This window comes from Nannospalax galili, unplaced genomic scaffold (assembly GCF_000622305.1).
Source record: "Nannospalax galili isolate Female #2095 unplaced genomic scaffold, S.galili_v1.0 scaffold846, whole genome shotgun sequence".
Taxonomy (NCBI): Eukaryota; Metazoa; Chordata; class Mammalia; order Rodentia; family Spalacidae; genus Nannospalax; species Nannospalax galili.
The window spans coordinates 3823879-3843122 of record NW_008356458.1 but is presented as its reverse complement, the minus strand read 5'-3'; the positions used below and the strand labels follow the sequence as shown (position 1 = coordinate 3843122).

At 44.2% G+C, this 19244-nt stretch overlaps 2 protein-coding genes across 2 annotated transcripts in view; both read right to left on the bottom strand.

Annotated features, from left to right (window-relative positions):
* Edem1 (ER degradation enhancing alpha-mannosidase like protein 1) overlaps positions 1-1785 on the bottom strand; it is a 42654-nt gene extending 40869 nt beyond the window's left edge. Inside the window, exon 1 of the mRNA XM_008854579.3 lies at positions 1246-1785. Within this exon, the coding sequence (XP_008852801.1) occupies positions 1246-1745 (500 nt within the window). The 5' untranslated portion in view covers positions 1746-1785. The remainder of the gene's footprint in view (positions 1-1245) is intronic.
* A 6838-nt stretch (positions 1786-8623) lies between these two features.
* The window catches only part of Arl8b (ADP ribosylation factor like GTPase 8B), a 46764-nt gene continuing 36143 nt past the window's right edge, over positions 8624-19244 (bottom strand). The window contains exons 5-7 of the mRNA XM_008854578.2: positions 15292-15359; positions 14980-15050; positions 8624-10815 (exon numbers count right to left, since the gene is read on the bottom strand). Of these exons, the coding sequence (XP_008852800.2) occupies positions 10766-10815; positions 14980-15050; positions 15292-15359 (189 nt within the window). The 3' untranslated portion in view covers positions 8624-10765. The remainder of the gene's footprint in view (positions 10816-14979; positions 15051-15291; positions 15360-19244) is intronic.

Below are 19244 nucleotides of genomic sequence, written 5' to 3'. Positions count from 1 at the left end.
GGTCAAGTCCCACTGTCTGGGATGTGTCCTTGCTATTAGCTCATCAGGTTACAAAGACATGAATTTGCACTTACCCAACCCATTTTTAAAACTCTTCATGCCCTTTCTCAGTATTAGCTTCCCTTTAAAAACGTTTTGTTTTGTTTTTTCACATTTACTGTGTGTGGGGTGGGTGGGTACATGTCACTGCCCATGTTTACAGGTCAAAAGAAACTTGAAGTCAGTTCTCTCCTTCCACCACGGGAATCCCAGGGATTGAACTCAGGTCCCGGCTAGGAGGTAAGAGCTCTTACCCCACTGAACCACCTTGCCAGCACTTAGCTTTCTTTTTAGAACCTAAGAATTGGACTCCACTGTTTCCTTCAAGGTAAAGGAAAAGCCCCGCAGCAGGTGTCCATGGGTGCCCATGTGTGCTGTCAAGACAAAGATCAAGCCCACTCCTCCACCTCCACCAAAGAAAGAAGAAGGTAGAAAATACAGCAGTCACCAACCGGCCTGACAGGGTGTGCGGCAATGCACAACCTCCTCTTCAGGGAGGAGGACCTTGGCTGGGTGTGCGGCCCTGCTGAACTTTGAAGTCTACAACAGCAACCCTGGAACTCCACCTTCCCAAGCGCAGCCAGTGGAGAGCTGGGAGGACCAGCTGGCCTTCTTTGCCAGCCCTATCGCCCCAGTGGTGTTTACAACAGGAAGCGGCGGTGTCAGTCAATTCAGCGCCTAAGAAATCACGCTTGGAGGATTCAGACCAACCAACCTCCATCCTTCCCAACTAGCTCTGCTCAGCCTGTAGCGGCCCCTCGGAAGGATAAATGCCAATCCCTTTCTACCTCCAACTCCGTGGATGACCCTCTCTAGGGATCAGTTCCTTAATTTTTAGATTAAAGAGCCTTGGGTGTGGCAATCCGAAGGGGGGCGGGGGTCGTTCTGGAACTACGCTGAGAAACACAAGACTAAGGCTTTCACTTAGATCCTCGGTCCATCTGGAGTAGGTCATCGAAAGCCCAAGCCCGCCCTTGACAATCTCTAGTCCTCAGTTTCCCCAAGAGTAAGAGAGGGGCCGCTGTCCTCAAGTTTGGAGGGTCCAGCAGAATCCACAAGGACGCAATCACCAGCCCACCAGGCGGGGAGTTGGGGGAGCACCTCGGGCCCCGGACCCTAAAGACCCGGTGGACTTGGGGACCCGGAGGGACGGAAGGAAGCGAAGGGCGCGCTGTCCCGGATGTCCGGCGGGCGCAGGCTACTCACGGGTCCCCGCGGTCCGGCCCCCGGCCGCGGCAGTGGATGGGGTTGAGCTCGTCCTGAGGGAAGGCGTGCGCCATGTAGTTGTCATAGCCGAAGACGAACATGCCCCGGGCCAGGTCGCGCATCCGGGCGCGCAAATGCTGCGGGAAGGCGCCAGTGTAGCGCCGCTCGTACTCGTCCGGGCCGGAACCGCGGCCGCCCAGCGTGTAGCCCCAGTGCGCCGGGCCGCACACGCCCGACCCCGGCCGCCCCGGAGCCTCGCGCCGAGCGGCCGCCTTCCCCAGCAGAGGCCGGTGCAGCCACGCCGGGCCCCCGGGCGGCCCTGAAGCCCCTGAGCCTGGTGGAGACACGCCGTCCCGGACCCTCAAGCGCTGGAAGCCGAAGCTGAGCGGAAAGCGCTGGTAGAAGCCCATGCTCGGCCCCAGCCCGAAGACGAGCCACAGCACCGCGTGGAGGCCGAGCCGGAGGAGCACCAGCCCCAGGACGAGCGCTCGCCATTGCATGGTCGCGCGGCCGCCGCGGGCATTATTTTAAAACGCAGGGCACGTACCCAGCCGACCACCACACCCAGTGTCCGCCCCGGAGCCTCGCTCACTTCCCCTTTAAGGAACTCCCTCGTGACGCACCAGGAACTGGCCTATTGTTCCCCACCCTCCGGTTCTTGGGCCCAGCCCGCCTGGCACCCTAGATCACCCGCTCAGCCGCCCGGGATTGGCCCGCACCGAGCCCGGCCTCGAGGGGTGCGGCCAGGAACTCCCGCACCAGAGGCCGCGGTGACCGTGAGGCCCCGCCCCTCTCCTTGCCCCGCCCCCTGGGCGGACCTGAGTCCGGTCCAGCTGGCGTGGCGAGTCCAGGTCGCTCAGGCTTTCCGGGAGAGAACTTCCAACCAATCGGACCACGGCACTGGAGAGCCCGGACACTGGACACAGACGTGGCCTGACCCGCCCAGGCTTGGGTAGATCAAGCCCTGGGGGGAATGTTTGCTTCTCCGGAGATAGATGGAAGAAAGCCAGGCCAAGTCTAGTTTAGAAGTAGTGAGGAAAGAAAGGACCGGTTTGTGTAGGGCTCACGTGCGCATATCCAGGGCAAAGTTCTTTTAACTTGAGAATCGGCTCATGGTGAGGGGTGGGACTTCCTACCTTTGGCTCAAAGACTGAACACCAAACATCATCCAAAATATCTTTATAGGAACGCCCTAACTTGAAGAATCATTCATGATACTTTCTAAAACACACTCTGCCACCCCATCCTAGACCAACAGGAAGGGCGGTAGGAATACCACCAAATTTTCATCACAGGTACTTAAACGTCTCTTCCTGTCCCTCATTCTCCTAATCACCTCCACAGTGCAAGGCATCAGCAACCTGACCTTGGAGATGTGGGACAGATTCGACAAATTCCTGATTTTTTTAATTCCTCTAAGAACGTTGCAAATTTCAACTCTTTAAGGGCTTCAGCTGCCACGTATTTGAGTGCCTATAAATTTTGTCCTCCCTAAGTTTGGACCTATCTCACCCCATTTTCAGGGTCAGAGGACTTTGCAATACTAAACTGTGAGGGGGACTAAGAAGACAGGATTACAACACAGAGCAGCACACAACACAGTAAGGCCCTTCCTGTTAGCTGAACCTTTTTATGAGAGACAAAGGCTGAAGCAGAACACAAGGATAGTTTGAACAGGGTCTTTTTTAATTATACAAGCCTTGTGGATATCTATGAACGATGCCTAGGAATCCTACTCCAAACCCAGTTCCAGCTCTTGACACTCAACTAGAAGGTTCTGACACCCCCCTACTTACAGACTAAACAGTAAGTTACACATTGTTTCCCCTTCAACCTACTTTCATGCAAATTTTAGCTTCAATTTGATCTTGCATCATAGTCAACTTTCAGTCACTCTGATGACAGTTCCTGTCCTCACGTCAGTGGAAAGCTCTAATAAAACCCAGTCTTTTAATAACCAGAGAAAACTATCCAGCATAGAAAAAATACTTTTATGGCACAGTTGTCCATAGCAATGTTCTAAACACTGTCAGTATTTTCATTCAATCTTCGTAGAAAACATTACAATGAAGATGGAGTCTCCTGTGTCTGGCTCTTTACATGAGAATGTCTCAGACTGAATGTGGTTGATGAAGACAACACCCATACCTAACTTTAAAAATCCACCCCTAAAATGAAAAATTGTTTTTTGAGATAGGGTCTCACTAGGTAGCCCAAGTTTGCCTCAAACTCGGGAACCTCCTGCTTCAGCTTCCACTGTGCTGAGATTATAAATGTGCAGGGACATAGCTAAAAACACAAGAGTACCACAAGACTAAGGAGAAAAGGAAGCACTGTCAACATCAAACTGGATTCACCGCAGCATGCCAAAGAAATGACTGCTAAGAACCAGAAGTCTGACTGTCAGGTGTTGAACATTCGGAAGCTCTGTCCTCTGAGTGACCTTGCAAAGTTAGTTTCTGGACCTGTTTCCTCAGCTGTAAAAAATTTCCAGTTTTAAGATAAGAACAGTACTTAGAACAAACTTTCATACACACACATAAAATGTATCTGTAACAGTGCTGCATACAGAGTGGGCCCTATTGTGAATGGCCTTACACAAGCCAGGGAAGTAGTCTACACTTTTTATCTGAAGAAAACAATAGAAAAAAGCAAACTGCCAAATCAGCAAGCAGGCTTTTTATGTGGGTAAGACCAAGACAATGTTTTGTATGCTGTTAATTTCTGAAGCATGCGACTTTACCTATTAAAAGTTAACTTCAAAAACTAAATTGAAGTTGGGGGTGAGGGGGACTGGTACATGCCTCAAGTCCTACTCAGGATGCTAAGGCAGGATTGCGTTGAAGCCAAGAGACAAGACTAGCCAGAGCAGCATAGCGAGCCCACTGTCTCCGAAAGGTAGTGGGCTTCCGTTCCTCCCACCTATTCTGCCAAACCAAATGTAGCACCTTCCCTGGGAGAACTGATGTTGTGTGTGCACCATGCCCCAGCTCTTTGTATGATTAACTGATGCTTCCACAAAATGGAAAAATTACCTTTTTAGTCCTTCTGTGAACTGTGAGGAAGACTACTGCTCTCCTTAGGAGAGAGACTGGTATGACAGACAACAATTTTGAATTTCTCCTTGAAAACTAATAGGAATGAAGTTAGCTAATTTAGCACATTGGGTAATAGGAGGTAACTCTTTTTAAGATTTATTATGTGTATTGAGTGTTTTTCCTGCATGTGTGTATGTGTACCACATGCATGCCTAGTGACCATGGAGGCCAGAAGGTGTTGGCTCCCCTGGAACTGCAGTTATGGACAGTTGTTAGCCACTATGTAGGTGCTGGGAACTAAACCCAGGTTCTCTGTAAGAGCAAGCAGTGCTCTAAACTCTCCAGACCCTGGGGAGATGTAAAAAAAAAAAAAAAAAAAAAAAACAAAGAAACAAGATAATCCATTTTGGTCAGCTTTTAATCCCAGCATTCAGGAGGCAGAAGCAAAGGCAGAGGGATGAGGCCAGCCTGTTCTATCTAGCAAGTTCCAGGCCAGCTAGGGCTATATAGTGAGACCCTGTCTTTTTAAAAAATTTAAAAGCCATTATGTGGGCTAGATTGTGTAACACTGAGGGCAGGCCACTGTTGCAGAAGACAGCTTGGAGAGAGACTACCGTTAGGCAAGTGACTAACGTTTTACCTCCCATGTTCAAAAGGGAAGAGAGGTTTGGTTGGCTCCCCTCCCCCTTCTTTACTTTGAAAGGAAGTATTTTCTAACTTTTTCAGGTTTGTCCTGAGCTCTAAATTCTAATTGAAAGTGTTATACATTAGCTCTAAACTGTTTAGCCCCAGATTCTTGGTAGATATGTTTTTCCTCAATGTATCCAGAGGTAAATATTTTTTCTCAAGTCTGGGCAAAACATTTGAAACTGTAAATGCTTTTCCAAATGCAAGTCTGTATGTTAACAGCATTTCCTTTCTAAATTGTTGCGTCATTCTGTAAACCATCTGTGTTGGTGAGGACTTTATTAAAACTGAAAGTTAAAAAAAATGTAAATCTTTCCATGCTTTCAAGTAGAAGGCACATGAAACAGTCACTAGGACAAGTGGGCATTGCATACCTCTAACTACAACCCACATCTCTAAGCTACCAGAATCACAGCCTGCTAGTGGGGAGGCTGGGTTAGAAACCTTTTTCTCTGTTAGCCTGGAAAACCAGCTGGTGGGCTTCAGTGATTCACAGGTACACTATCAGTTAATGACCAAGAAGAGGGCAGGGGGAGATGCCTCAGAGGTTACAAACATTTGCTGTTACAGAGGACCTGGATTCAGTTCCCAGCACGTACATGGCAGCTCACAACTATCTATATCTCCAGCAGGGGATCCAATGCTCTCTTCTGGCCTGAGGGCACCAAGCATGTGCATGGTGCATATATACACATGCAGTCAGACTCATACCTAAAATATGTCTTAAAAATGTTTACAAAGGGGCTGGAGAGAAGGCTCAGCGGTTAAGAACACTGGTTGTTCATGAAGAAGACCCGGGTTTGAATTCCAGCACCCACATGGCAGCTAACAACTGTAACTCCAGCTCCAGGGGATCTGAAGGCCTCTTCTGTCCTCCACGGGCATTGCACAAGGGTGCACTTACCTACATGCAGGCAATATACTCATACACATAAAATAAAAATATTCTTTAAATGTTTACAAAGAAGCCAGGTGTGGTGGCGCATGCCTTTAATCCCAACACTAGGGAGGCAGAGCAGGCAGACCTCTGTGAGTTCAAGGCCAACCCGGTCTACATAGTGAGTTCCAGGACAGCTGGGGCTACAGGGAGACCCTGTCTCAAAAAGACAAAAAAAAAAAGTTTACTAAGTATCTGAGATGGCATTTTCACCTATCCAGTACTGGTCTCAGAACCAGGCTGCAGGGATATGTTAGAGGCCTCTTCCCATAGCCCTTCCTTTCCCCAGCAAAATGAGGTTGAGGTTTTCTTCCTGCCTAATTCCTGCTGGGAAATCTGCATTACCTAATTGTGGTCATTCTAGTTTAAAATATTTTATGTGTATTGCCTGCGTGTATGTAAGTGCACCCATGTCATGCAAAGCCCACAGAGGTCAGAAGAGGGCATCAGGATCCCCTGGAACTGGAGTTTTGGATGGCTGTTAACCATTATATGGGTGCTGGGAATTGAACCCAGATCCTCTGCAACAGCAGCAGCCAGTGCTCTTAGCCACTAAACCATCTCTCCAACTCCAGTAATTCTATTTTAAAAAAGAATTATCTTGCTCAAGTGAGGCCTTGTTAATGAAAAGAATGATAAATGACTGTTGCTATGGCTTAGAGACTACTCACTGCAGTCTACCTAACAGGTCAATGGCCTGCTTCTGGTTTCCTACAATCACCCAAGGGGTATCAATGATGAGGTACCCATTTTTATTAACAGCTGCATTTGAAATTGAAATCTATGGAGGTTATTTACCAACAGGAAACACCTGGTGAGGGACACCCACTTGTAGAACAGCAAACTTACAGGAAGTCTGCAAGGCTACTGTTTGCATTACTGGTTTTATTCCTCTCAAGAGTGAGCTGGTAGAGGCATGACCTTCAAAGTTTGCAATAAAAAGAAAACATTTTAAACAGCAATCATGATGGTTTCCCCACATTTTTAAAGTCCTTGGCCAGCTGGATGTTACAGATGAGTACCCATACAGCATATTCAGACTTCTGCCCTCTAGACCCTTTGAGAGGCTGTAACTACCTATCAACCTGATTCAACTAAAACTAAGGTACAAAAGGAAATTGCTCCCTCAGTCAAATGTAGACGAGAGAGAGAGAGAGAGAGAGAGAGAGAGAGAGAGAGAGAGAGAGAGAGAAAGAAAGAGCAGCATAGTCAGAGGCTAATTTTAGAAGTCTCAGGTTTTTAGACACATACTATAACCCCACACCCAGAGGATAAGGATCATGAGTTTGAAGCCAGCGTAAGCTTGAAAAAGCAAGAACAGCAAACAGAAAAACCCACATCTTGAAAATAGAAGTTTCCGTTTTTGAAAGCAGATACAAATTTAGAACTGAGCTAAATGTGCACCTTCCATAGCCCTTCCCCAGGCCCATCTGGACTCAGACTCCTTGTAACAAACTTATTTACTATCAATTTCACAAAATAAGAGATTCCTAGGCATAGAAAAGCGAGATTACACACCCAATTAGCAAATAAGGGCTACTAGCCGTACAGAATGACAGTACACAGAGAAAGACAACTTTGCTGTGTGTTAAAACCATTTCTCCAACAGCATTCCTAAATATCAATGTATTTTGGAGTTCAGATGACCACATACTAGCAAAATGAGCCAAATGCTTTACTCTAAAAATGTGGCCTTGTCAGAAAACCAGCATTTTTTATTTCTGTGTGCTGTGCATATGTTATATGCATGCACACGTGTCCACCAGTGTGGCTGTGTGTGCCATGTGGAGGCCAGAGTTGATGTGAGGAATCTTTCTCAGTTGCTCTCTACTGTATATACTGAGGCAGGGTTGAACCCAGAGCTTCCAGACTGTGTCAGTGTAGCCAGCCAGCTTGATGTCTCAGCCTCTCCAGTGCTGGGATTAAAGGTAAGCTGCCACACCTGCCAGGCATTTAAGTGCATAGGATCCCAACTCCAGTTTAAGTGGCAATAAATCATCTTCCCAGCCCCAGATCTGCATGTTTGATGATGAAAGTATTTGCATCCTGAATTGAATTAGACAGGTCTTGCAATTTCAGGTTCTAATATAAGGATTTTTCCCAACCTGGGATGTAGCTTAATGGTAGAGGGGATGCCTAGTACATGCAAGAGTCCTGGATTCAATCCCTATCAGTGAAAATAAAAAATATAAATAAAATAAACTGGATGATAAACTGGATGATAAAATTCTCTACAAACAAGCCCCCTACCATCTAAAAGTCCTACCTGTGTGGATGGAGGAGCAAAGGTGTGACTCAATGGTAGTAGAGTGCCCACCTAGCCATAGCAGGGACTGGGTTCAGCCCCCAGTACTCCCACCTTCAAAGTGTTAGCCTAAATTTGTTAAGTCACTCACTACAGTTTACAAGTAGTAGAATGTTCTCCCACACACAAAAAAATTAATATTTAAAATTTAAAAAGAAGGGGCTGGAGAGTTGGCTCAGCAGTTAAGAACACTGGCTGTTCTTGCAGAAGACCCAGGTTTGAATCCCAGCACCCACATGACAGCTAACAACTATCCATAACTCCAGTTCCAGGAGATCTGACAGTCTCTTCTGTTCTCTGCAGGCACAGCAGGACACAGGTGCACTTACATACATGCAAGCAATACACACATACACGTAAAATAATACATTATTTTTTAAATTTAAAAAGAAGAGACAATCAGAGCATCAGTTCTGTGGCTATTTTAAAAGTTTATTTCTAGTTCAGCCCACAAACACAACTCTTTGATGTCTGAGTTGACTTCTTGCACGTGGTCTACGAAGCCCCTCGTGGTACTTCTCTTCCTGTTCCTTTCCAAAACAGATCTGCACCTTTCATCATGGTGCACATTTTAAGTCAAAATTGCCAATACAACCCTCAAAATGCAAGTTTATTGAATAAAGCTGAGTAGAGCAGTAAACAGACGAAAATGCATCCACCTAAATAAAAAAGTTTACGTATTTACAAAGTTCAGTAACTGTTAGGTTGGCTTTCACATGCAGAGGTTATGCACAGGAAATGTTGGTAGTAGCTTTTAGATGTCCTGAAATGCTGAAGCAATGGAAAGACACAAAAACACATTAAGGTTTAGCTATAGGTCAATCAACAAACCTATGCAGTCCCCACCTAGTCACACATTCTAGTTCCAATCCCTCCTTTAGGCACACAAAAAGAAGTTGCCACATTCTTTGAAATGGTTCATAGTCACGTCGGGCTACAGTAGCATCTTTAAATATCCCTTCGTTCAAACAGCCCATCCCATCTGGGAAGTATGCAACATGCATCTAATAAGAACAGAACTTTAAAAGCCCAGATTGTACTCATTAAAAATGTGAATGGAGAAAAACAAGTAGTGTCTGTGCAACACAGTGCGGTATTTGTACAGAATATTTTTAAGGCCATGGCAGTCTATAAATTAAAACAGGTATGCACTAAAAGAACTAACTGTTGACTACACGCTGAGTGCTCAACACACCTGGAAATGCACTGTCTACATTAAGTGCTGCTTAACAGAAGAAACAGAGTCACACACAGTGTGAGGCAACATAGGAGCAGTGTGAACACAGCACATGAATAACAATTTACAAGTGAGCCAGTATTGTATGTCCCTTTATGTATTTGGAGATCCCTAAACTACAAAACATGTTCATTGCAAGTCTGTATACATTTCTGTATCATAGAAGCAAATACTACACAGAATCGGTTCCTCAGTTCTCTGTGTGACTGATTATTAAACAACCTGTAGACGTTGCACATGATTACATTAGATAAAGCAGGCAGGTCTAGAGTTGTCACAATCATCAAGACGTCTAATGGCACCAGACAAAAGGGTGCCAAACCTTACACTGGTAAGAAAAAAAAATAACAATTTATTTGTTTATAAGGATCTTTTGTGCTGAAAGTCAACTTTATGACTGGATATAAAAAGTCAGGAGTTAAGAGTGTCATGCAGCAGCACAGGTTCAATGACTGCAGATACAAAGAACAGATGTGTGTTCAAACAAAGTCACACATTCTTTAACAGGTTTTATTATACTGGCTGGGAATGCTCTAAATTCTTGAAAGCTTTTGAGAAAATCTTCAATCCCCAACCTTTTAAAAAAGTGTGTTGAAAGGGGAAAAAAAAATGAGTGATCTGGACAGATACAAAGAGCATGCTTTAATTCCTCCCACCTCCCCAAAAGCCATCTATGATAAAGGAGTCTTTTTAAAATTCACCAGGTGGGAAGTCTCTAGTGTCAAGAGCCCATGATGATCCGGTATGTCTGCTAACTCTGTGCAGACTATTACTGAATTCCTACAGTGTAATTTTACATGCATGTGTGAGATGAGATAAACATTGTTTATATCCCACAGGAGTCAGGCTTAAAGCTCTTCTAAATACTGTGTGGCACTAGAATTTCATGCTGCATCAAGTCAGTATCAGTATTAAGCTGGACTCTATAATGAAATCTAGGTAGATGCTTACCAAAACCAATATAAAAATCTGGCCCAGAACAACCAGAATGGAAATATGCAAATTTCTTAATTTAAGATGGTCAAAAATGTGTCCTTTTTTCTTTAAAACAAAACAAAACAAAACAAAAAAACTCTCCACACTAGACAGGCATGTGTGTGAAGCCGTTAGAGTGTGCTGACTTTATCATGACAACTCCAGCTGATTCATTAGGAAGATTAGGGTTACACATCTTCAGCAGTGCACATGAGAAATAAACTCTGAAAAAGGCAATTTCTTGGGTTTAGGAAGGACCATATTCTGGGAAGTACTTGAGAGGAACGGACAGTAATTCTAAGATTATAGCCAAGAAGGAATGGAAGACTTCAGAAGATGTTTCAGCTTCTTCGAGATTTTGAATGTTGAATAAGCCACTGAAGTGTGATATCTAAACATGGATAGAAAAATGACAGTTAAGATATCAACATTAAGAAACTAAACAACAAACAGAGACAATACTTAAAATGCAGTTAAATCGAGGAGCTATGTCTTTCCTGCAATCTGTACTCCATCACCTGAGTTTCATGAGGACAGTAAGAGAAATGATCAGATTGAACAGCCTTCTGATTTTAAAATTCAACTGAGTACAGGATACTGGTACCCTCTTACATCTATTGCCTATAAGATCAGGAATTACACACAAACTGCCAGGAAACCAAAGATATGAGAGAACAGGACTTATAAATATAATCAAAAAGGCAAAAGTCATCATTTGAATTTGGACATCACTCCAGAGACTGGAATCGCAAAAGCAAAAAAAGAGCCAAAAGGCATACTTCACTCTACAATACTGGATGGACTGGTTAGATGTGGCTAAAACCCAAGGAAAATGGGGTTGCCTCTCATTGTGAAGGCTAGACCACGCTTCACAGGCTTGGCCTTGTGATACCTGGGGCTGGATGGTTCTTGTTTCATAGAGAAAGCCTTTTTTGTGCCCCATGGGATGTTTTAGGGCATTGACAGATTTGTCTACTAGGTGCCTTATCAATCCCAGTCCCACTGTGACAACCAAAATGTCTCTTGCATTGTGACAAAACATCTCTAGACTGTGCAAAATGTCTCCAGGGAGTTTTATTCAATAATAATAAAAGAACAAAATTATGTCATCTGTAGGGACATGGATAGAAATGGAGATCATCATGTTACACAAAAAAGCCAGTCTCAGAGTTTTCTCTCATATGGGGAATCTATATATCTACATCTATATCTATCTGTCTTACACAAAAGAAGGGAAATTATTTGAGGAGGAAGGGAAGTACAGGGAAGTGATGATGAGAGAGGATAATGGGAGAGGAGAGAGAATATCAAGTGTTTTATATGTAGAACCTACATTGAAACACAAACACACACACACACACACACACACACACACAGAGGACATCAAAGCAGAGAGAGGGAGACTCCTGGGGGAAGGAGGGAGCCCAGCAGAAATGAGGAGAGAGGACGAGTAAGGAGGAGATGAACATGAACAAAGTATAATATTCATACATGTATACGTTAATGTTTTTATATTTTGTAAGTATGTATATTGCCTGCGTGTATATACGTATACCTGAGTTGTGCAATACCCTCAGAGGTCAGAAGAGGGTGTCAAATTCCCCTGGAACTAGAGTTATGGACAGTTGCTAGCCACCATGTGGATGCTGGGAATCAAACCCGGGTCCTATGCAAGAGCAGCCAGTGCTCTTAACCACTGAGCCAACTCTCCAGCCTACACATGTTAATTTTAAAAACAATGCATCCTGAGGACAAAATGTGCCTGTGTTGAAAACTACTGGGTTAAAGGCAACAAATGACTTAGTATGCCAATCTTAGATGCTACTGGAAATTACTGGAGAATTTTAAGTAGGGAAGTCATACTAGCTTATTTTAGCAAGCTAGCAGGTGAAACAGGAGGCCAACTTGAAGGACTCCAATACGCAGACTGACTCTCTCAACTGAGTAAAGGGATAAAAGCCTAAGGCAAGCTAAGCACTGTCAACGAGTAACTGAGGAAGGTCCAGAGCTGAGAGAACATGAGTGACTACTATACAGGCAGTAGTGGCATCAGGCCTGGGTGAGGATGTGAGCCATGAGGCTGACCAAAAGATGGCTAAAGGACAACAGCTATGAAGGGGCAATTAAGAATTCAGCTGCAGGTGTATCAAATCTGAGGAGTGGTACAACACACATGAAGATGCGTTAACAGGCATTTTAGGTCCACAGATGTAGAGAGGTAACTAGTAAGGTGTGATGGCTAATCCTGGGTGTCAACTTGACTGGATCTGGGATTAACGGAAATGAGAGAGCTCTTCTTGATTGGATCATCTGAGGATGGAAGACACACCCTAAATGTGGGTGCCACCTTCTGATGACAGCCTGTATAAAAGGCCAAGGCAGAGGAGCACACCAGGCTTCTTGCTGCTTGCCTTCTCTCTCACTGGTAACTTCGTCTTGCTGGTGTAGACTGAAGACTAGCTGATCTTTTGGAGTTCGTCAGACCTTCAGCACCAGATTGGGACTGAGACACTCAGCCTCATGGACTGAGCGACTACGGATTCTCAGCCTCTCCAGTGTGGTGCAGCCATTGTTGGACTACTCAGACTCTATCCTGTGAGCTAAGCTGACAGACCCTGACTAATACACAAGGAATCATCAGACAGTTAAAGTTACAGCAGCTAGGAAAAACCAGGAGCCAGGAAAAGCATAGAGACCGGGAAGAGAAGGCAGCTGTGCTGGACAGCTTTAGTGTCAACTTGACACACCTGGGTTGAGGGAGCCCAATTAGGAAATTGAGTCCATTGGACTGGCCTGTGGCCACATCTGTGGGGCATCTTCTTGATCGTGGAATGATATGGGAGGGCCCAGCCCACTGTGGGTGGTGCCACCTCTGGGCGGGTGGGCCTGTGTTGTATAAGCAAGCTGAGCAGGGGCCAAGGGCGCAAGCCAGTAAGCAGCGTTCCTCCATGGCCTGTGCTCCAGCTCCTGCCTCCAGGTTCCTGCCCTGAGTTCTTACCTTGGACTCCCTAATGAACTATGACCTGGGAGATGTAAGCCAAATAAACCCTTTCTTCCCCATGTTGGTAGTGGTCAGAGTGTTTTGTCACAGCAGTGGAGAATCAAGCCAGAAGAGCAGCTAAGTCAGAACACTGAATTACTGTTCTGAGTTCTTTAAAAGGTATTACCCACCTCAAGGCTATGTGAGAATCTATTAGATGTAGCACTCTGTCTTCCAAGCCTAAAAGATAACTGTAAATTTGATCTTCCACTTTCCGAGGTAATACCCATTAAAGAAATTGTAAGCCACACACATATCAAGAACTAGAGCTGTGATGTGAACACACATGACAATTCAGTGGGAAAAACAATGATTTAACAATCACTTAAACAAGTTTTTTACATCTTTTATTATACCAATATGAAATAAGGGGAAAAATAATCCTGAAGTAAAATTTTAATATTCAAGAAACTATTTTTTAAAAGGCTAAAAAAACCCTCCTATCCTCTATGAACAATGGACAGGTCAGTCTTCAAGGCCAGATAAAAAGGCAGAAGGAATGGACAGTACCTAGGTGTAAGAGTTATCTTCTTGACTAGTCAGTCACAGGTATAAACAATCCCCACACATGACTGGAGGACACATCCTTGATAACTCAAGAACTCAAATCCTTATTGGCTATTAGTTTTAGTTCTTGCTTCAAGTGAACAGGCATTCTAATTTATAAAGTCCTCAATTTGAATCTAGTTCAGAGTGCATTGGTTTTCTTAGACTTAGTAACACTTTAACTGAACCATGAATTCTACAATTACAACTACTGAGCCCAAATAAACCATGAAGATCAGCCTCAAACACCAAATGAGTACTCACCCTGTGCTGCATCATCCCTTGTGTCCTTGAACCCAAAAGACCTCACTTTCCCTCCACGTCCGTTCATCCCTCCCTCTTCAACCTTCTCATCCCTCTCTCCCTTTCTCTTTCTTCTTTCTGAGCTAGGGTCCTGGTCCTGCTTTGCAGCCATGGCTGGCCTGTGTAGCCTAGGCAGGCCTCAAACTCCTAACAATCCTCCTGCCTCAGCCTCTCAAAAGGAACATACCATCAAGCCCAGCTGATTTTTGTTGTTGTTCTGGGGTGACTTTCCTTCAGAAATATCTGGCTAGTTTGTGACAGTGAGGAAAGATTTTGTTCCTCTGGTCTGTTTCTGCTCTAGGAAACACTAGCAAATGCTGAAGGGACTAACGGGCTGAAGAAACAGCACAGTGTACTGAAAGCTACAGTCAGTGTAGAGCAAGGTTCCTCAGAGCCCTGCTTCGACTGACATTCTCTGCTGGTTAATTCTTGTTGTGGGGACTAAAGGACATTTAGTAACAGCTATGGTCTCTGCTCCCTTCCAGTTACGACAACCAAAAGAAAACATCTCTAGACACTGCCACATGTCACCTGAGGGAACAACCCCTCAGTAGAAAACATCAAGTCCATGACAAACTTCAGCAGTTTCCCCCACTCACAGTAACAGAAGAAAGCAGCAGTCACCCAGTGACACTACTTTTCCCAGAAACATTAGTAATTTCTTACCTATATTATCCTTTTCTTTGCAAGAAATTGAATAGCAGCAAATTTCTCTATCCTGAATAGCAGACAGATTCCTACAAGAAACAGAATTGGTAAAAGTAATGACAGCTGCTATATTTAGCACACTTTGCTCAGTTTTATTCATTTTTATTACTATGCTATACTATCTTACTACAAAAATTTTAGAGATTCACTTCTTTGGTTGGCTAAGTTTATTCACCTAAAAACACTATTGAATAATGTAATTATGCTTACAAAATACTTGACAAAATTTAGAAAGAACCTTTTCAAATATTACTCATTTTTAGGACCTACATTTTTTCAATTAGCTGTTTCTCATCCAAGGCATTTGGAAGATCTCTCTTGTTTCCAAGTACTAGTACCTTTAAAAACAAAAGACATTATGGGTAAACCTTATGTACAAAAATATCACAGAAGTATAGTATATCACTGTGTATCTGAGTAAGTCAAAACTGGTTTCATGTTAGCATATGCCTTAATCTTAAAGCACACTTAAGAAAAATAAAAATAAATAAATAAATAAATGGCACATTTGCATACCTAGAAACCTATATGATTCATTTAGTCACACAAGTATTTATTTACCTTCTACCAAGAAGGCACTCTTTTTTTTAAATTTATTTTTATTTTTATTTTATGTGTATGAGTATATTGCCTGCATGTATGTGAGTGCACTCGTGTCATGCATTGCCGCGGCGGTCAGAAGAAGGCTTTGGATTCCCCTGGAACTGGGGTTAAGGACGGTTCATAGCCGCCATGTGGATGCTGGGAATCAAACCCAGGTCACCTACAAGAGCAGTCAGTGCTCTTAACAGCTAAGCCATCTCTCCCTCCCCAAGAAGGCACTCTTAATTCAGTTTGTGGCCAACTTTTATTTAAGATACTTTATCTAGGGGGGCTGGAAAGATGGCTCAGTGGTGTAGAGCACTGGCTGCTCTTGCAGAGGATCTGGGTTCGGTTCCCAGCACCCACATGGAAGATAACAACCATCTGTAACTCCAGTTCCAGGAGACCCAATGCCCTCTTTTGGCCTCCACAGGCACCATATGTACATGGTGCATGTACATACATAAAGGCAAACACTCATACACATAAAAATAAATAAAACTTTTAACATTCTATATGTCAGGGCATTATGGTGCACACCTTTAATCCCAGCACCCAGGAGGTAAAGGCAGGCAGATCTCTGAGAGACTGAGGCCAGTCTCCTGGTCTACATAGTGAATTCCAGTCAGCTGGCAGTACTGGGAGACCCTGTCTCAAAGAACTATATATAATTTTCTATCTAAAATATCTAGGGGCTGGCAAGATGGCTCAATGGGCAAAGGCACATGCTGCTAAGCCTGACAACATGAATTTGATCCCAGGGACCCAGAAAGGGAAGGAGAAAATCAATTCCCACAGGTTGTCCACTAATCCCACAACATGGACACACACACACACGAAATAAAGTAATAAAAAAATGAAATTTAAAATATTCTAAGGCACTGATGATGCAGCTCAGTTGAAAGATTGCTTGCCTAGCATAAATGGGGCCTGGGGTTCTAGTCCTACCACCACATAAACCAGTGTGGTGGCTCAATCATGGCACTTAGGAGGTCGATGCAGGAGGATCAGATGAGCATGTATATAGCAAGCTCAGCTATGTAGCAAGTTGGAAGCTATCCTGGGCTACATGAAATCCTGCCTCAAAAAATAAAATAAAAATATTCTAAGTCTGGGCTTGGGCTGTCATTCAGTGGTAGAATGTATGCTCAATGTCTTGGGCTCAATCCCCAGTACTAAATAAAACAATTCTAAGCCCATGTTGTATATTCTGAGATTTCTTGATAAGTCATAACCAAAATGCAAATGAGAGCTTCACAACTGCAGGTAGAGAAACTATATCTTATCTGTCAGTCATCATGCAAATATAAAAACAGGATTTTAGTATTTGGGATCCTAGAACTGGGAGTACAGCTCAGTGGTGAATCATATACTTGTCATGTGAGAGTTCCCTTGAGTTCTAAGCTGGGGAGATGGCTCAGTAGGTAAGGGAACTTGCTGTGAAAGCAAGAAAACTGGAGTTCCAACCTCCTGAGTTCGAATCTCCAATACCCACAAAAATCTGGGCATTCCTGGTAACCCCAGTGTTGCGGGGGCTGAGGCAGGTGGATCCCAGAATTTGCTGGCCAGCTACCCCAGTGGAAAGAATAGCTTCAGATTCAATGAGAGAACATGGCTCAAAGAGAAGGGAGAGACACCCAATATCCTCCTCTGCCCTCCATTTGCTCATGCACTCACATATGCACACATGTGGGCATGCACAACACCCCCCCACACACACACATGCATCACACACACACAAAGAAAAGAAAAAGGGGGGAAAGGGAGTTCCTTGGGTTCAATACCCAACACCAAAATTAGTGAAAAAATAAAATAAGCCAGGAGTGTGATGTACACCCATAATCTCAGCACTCAGGAGGCAGATGCTGGCAGAACCTGAATTTTCAGCCAGCCTGAGCTAAATAGTGAGTCCATGTCTCAAAATAATATAAACATACAAAAATTCAAGAACATTATGTATGTAGCCCAACTTAGCTTTGAAGCTATAATTCTCCTGCCTCAGCCTCCTGAATGCTGGGGTTCTAAGCATGCACCACCACAACTGGCTTTATAGTATCATTTATACATAACTCTAAACAATGGGTAAATGTGGACCTCAGATGAATACAGCAGTCATCTGCTCTGTACAAATGTTATCATCTGATCGTTCAATATGCTTTTAAAAGAGAGCCAAGAGCTGGGTACTATGGCCCAGACCCGTAGTCTCTACACTGGGACGGCTGAGGCAGGTAGACTGCTCAGAGCCTGAGGCCAGCTTGGGCTACACAGCAAGTTCTAGGTCACCCTGGGGTACATGGTGAGACCCTACCTCCTACTCCCCCACAAAGGAGACCAAGGGTCTTTTCAATTGCCATTTTTATAATAGCTTTTCTCCTTTATGGACAGCAGAGATTATGCTTCCATAAACTTGATAACATCCATACTCCCAATTAGGATTTGTATCTTGAAGCAAGGGCAGAGGAACAGTCACCAACTGTGCCAGGAACTTTCAAGGAACTGTTAACTGAAGACTACAGAGAGCCACAAGATGAATCTCAGTGCCTTTGGCCCACTAGTCTTCCCTCTTCTAACTCTCACCCTTTCCACATTGCTAATAAAGTCATTCCCTGTTCTGAAGCTGTTGAGCCTCTAATCATACACCAGTCATTTGTGATCCTGGTTGCCCAGCATCTTTTCCATACCCTACTCTCAGGAAAGCTACTTGCTTCCATAAATACTTATTTCAATCTTCCCAGCTTTCCCTTCAGTTACACTCTGAATACAGACATTAACACAAGGATTGAAAGCTACCTAGTCAGTCACAGTCCAGCATGGAGGGGGGAGGGGATCAGGAGCCTCCATCTCCAACTGAAGAGTTACTAACAGTGGATGTCTTCTGAGGGACGGAGAGTCAGTTTTCTTTAAGGGATTGGCATCTGGCAGGTTGAACATATTCCACTGGATGGCCCCATACCCAGGAGTATACGGGCAGGACAAATTGGACTCAGTAGGTTATTTAAAAAGGAAAAAGAAAAAAAAAAAAAAAAAAAAAAAGACATGAGATAGGTATGAGTGGGAATGGGTTTGGGAGGAGTTAGGAGGAGTGCATCAAATTCTCAAAAGAATTAATAAAACATGGGACTGGAGAGATGGCTCAGCGGTTAAAAACACTAATTGTTCTTGCAGAAGACCGGGGTTCGAATCCCAGCACCCACATGGCAGCTAACAATTGTCCGTAACTCCAGTTCCAGGGAATCCGACAGCCTCTTCTGTCCTCTACAGGCACCACACAACATGGGTACACCTACACACATGCAGGCATAACACTCACACACAAAAATTAAAAATAAATTTTTCTTAAACTTTTTTTAAAGTCAAGGACAGAGAGGCACTGTAATAGAGGAGCACCCACCAGAAGACCTCCCAACAGAGCAACTGTGCTCTCAGAGCAGAAGTTGCAGTTGTCACCAGGATCACCCTGCAGTATAAGCTTACATGAGATCCTGGCAGTAGCACAGCTTCCCTTCCCCCAGCCTATTTTCTAAGCCTGTAAGTGCACAGCCTTCCCCAAGACTCCTTCCAATGAATTCCTTTCTACTTAGGTCACCTTTCTTCTTCTTCTCTTTAATACATATATATTTATGTGGGGGGGGGTTATTTTG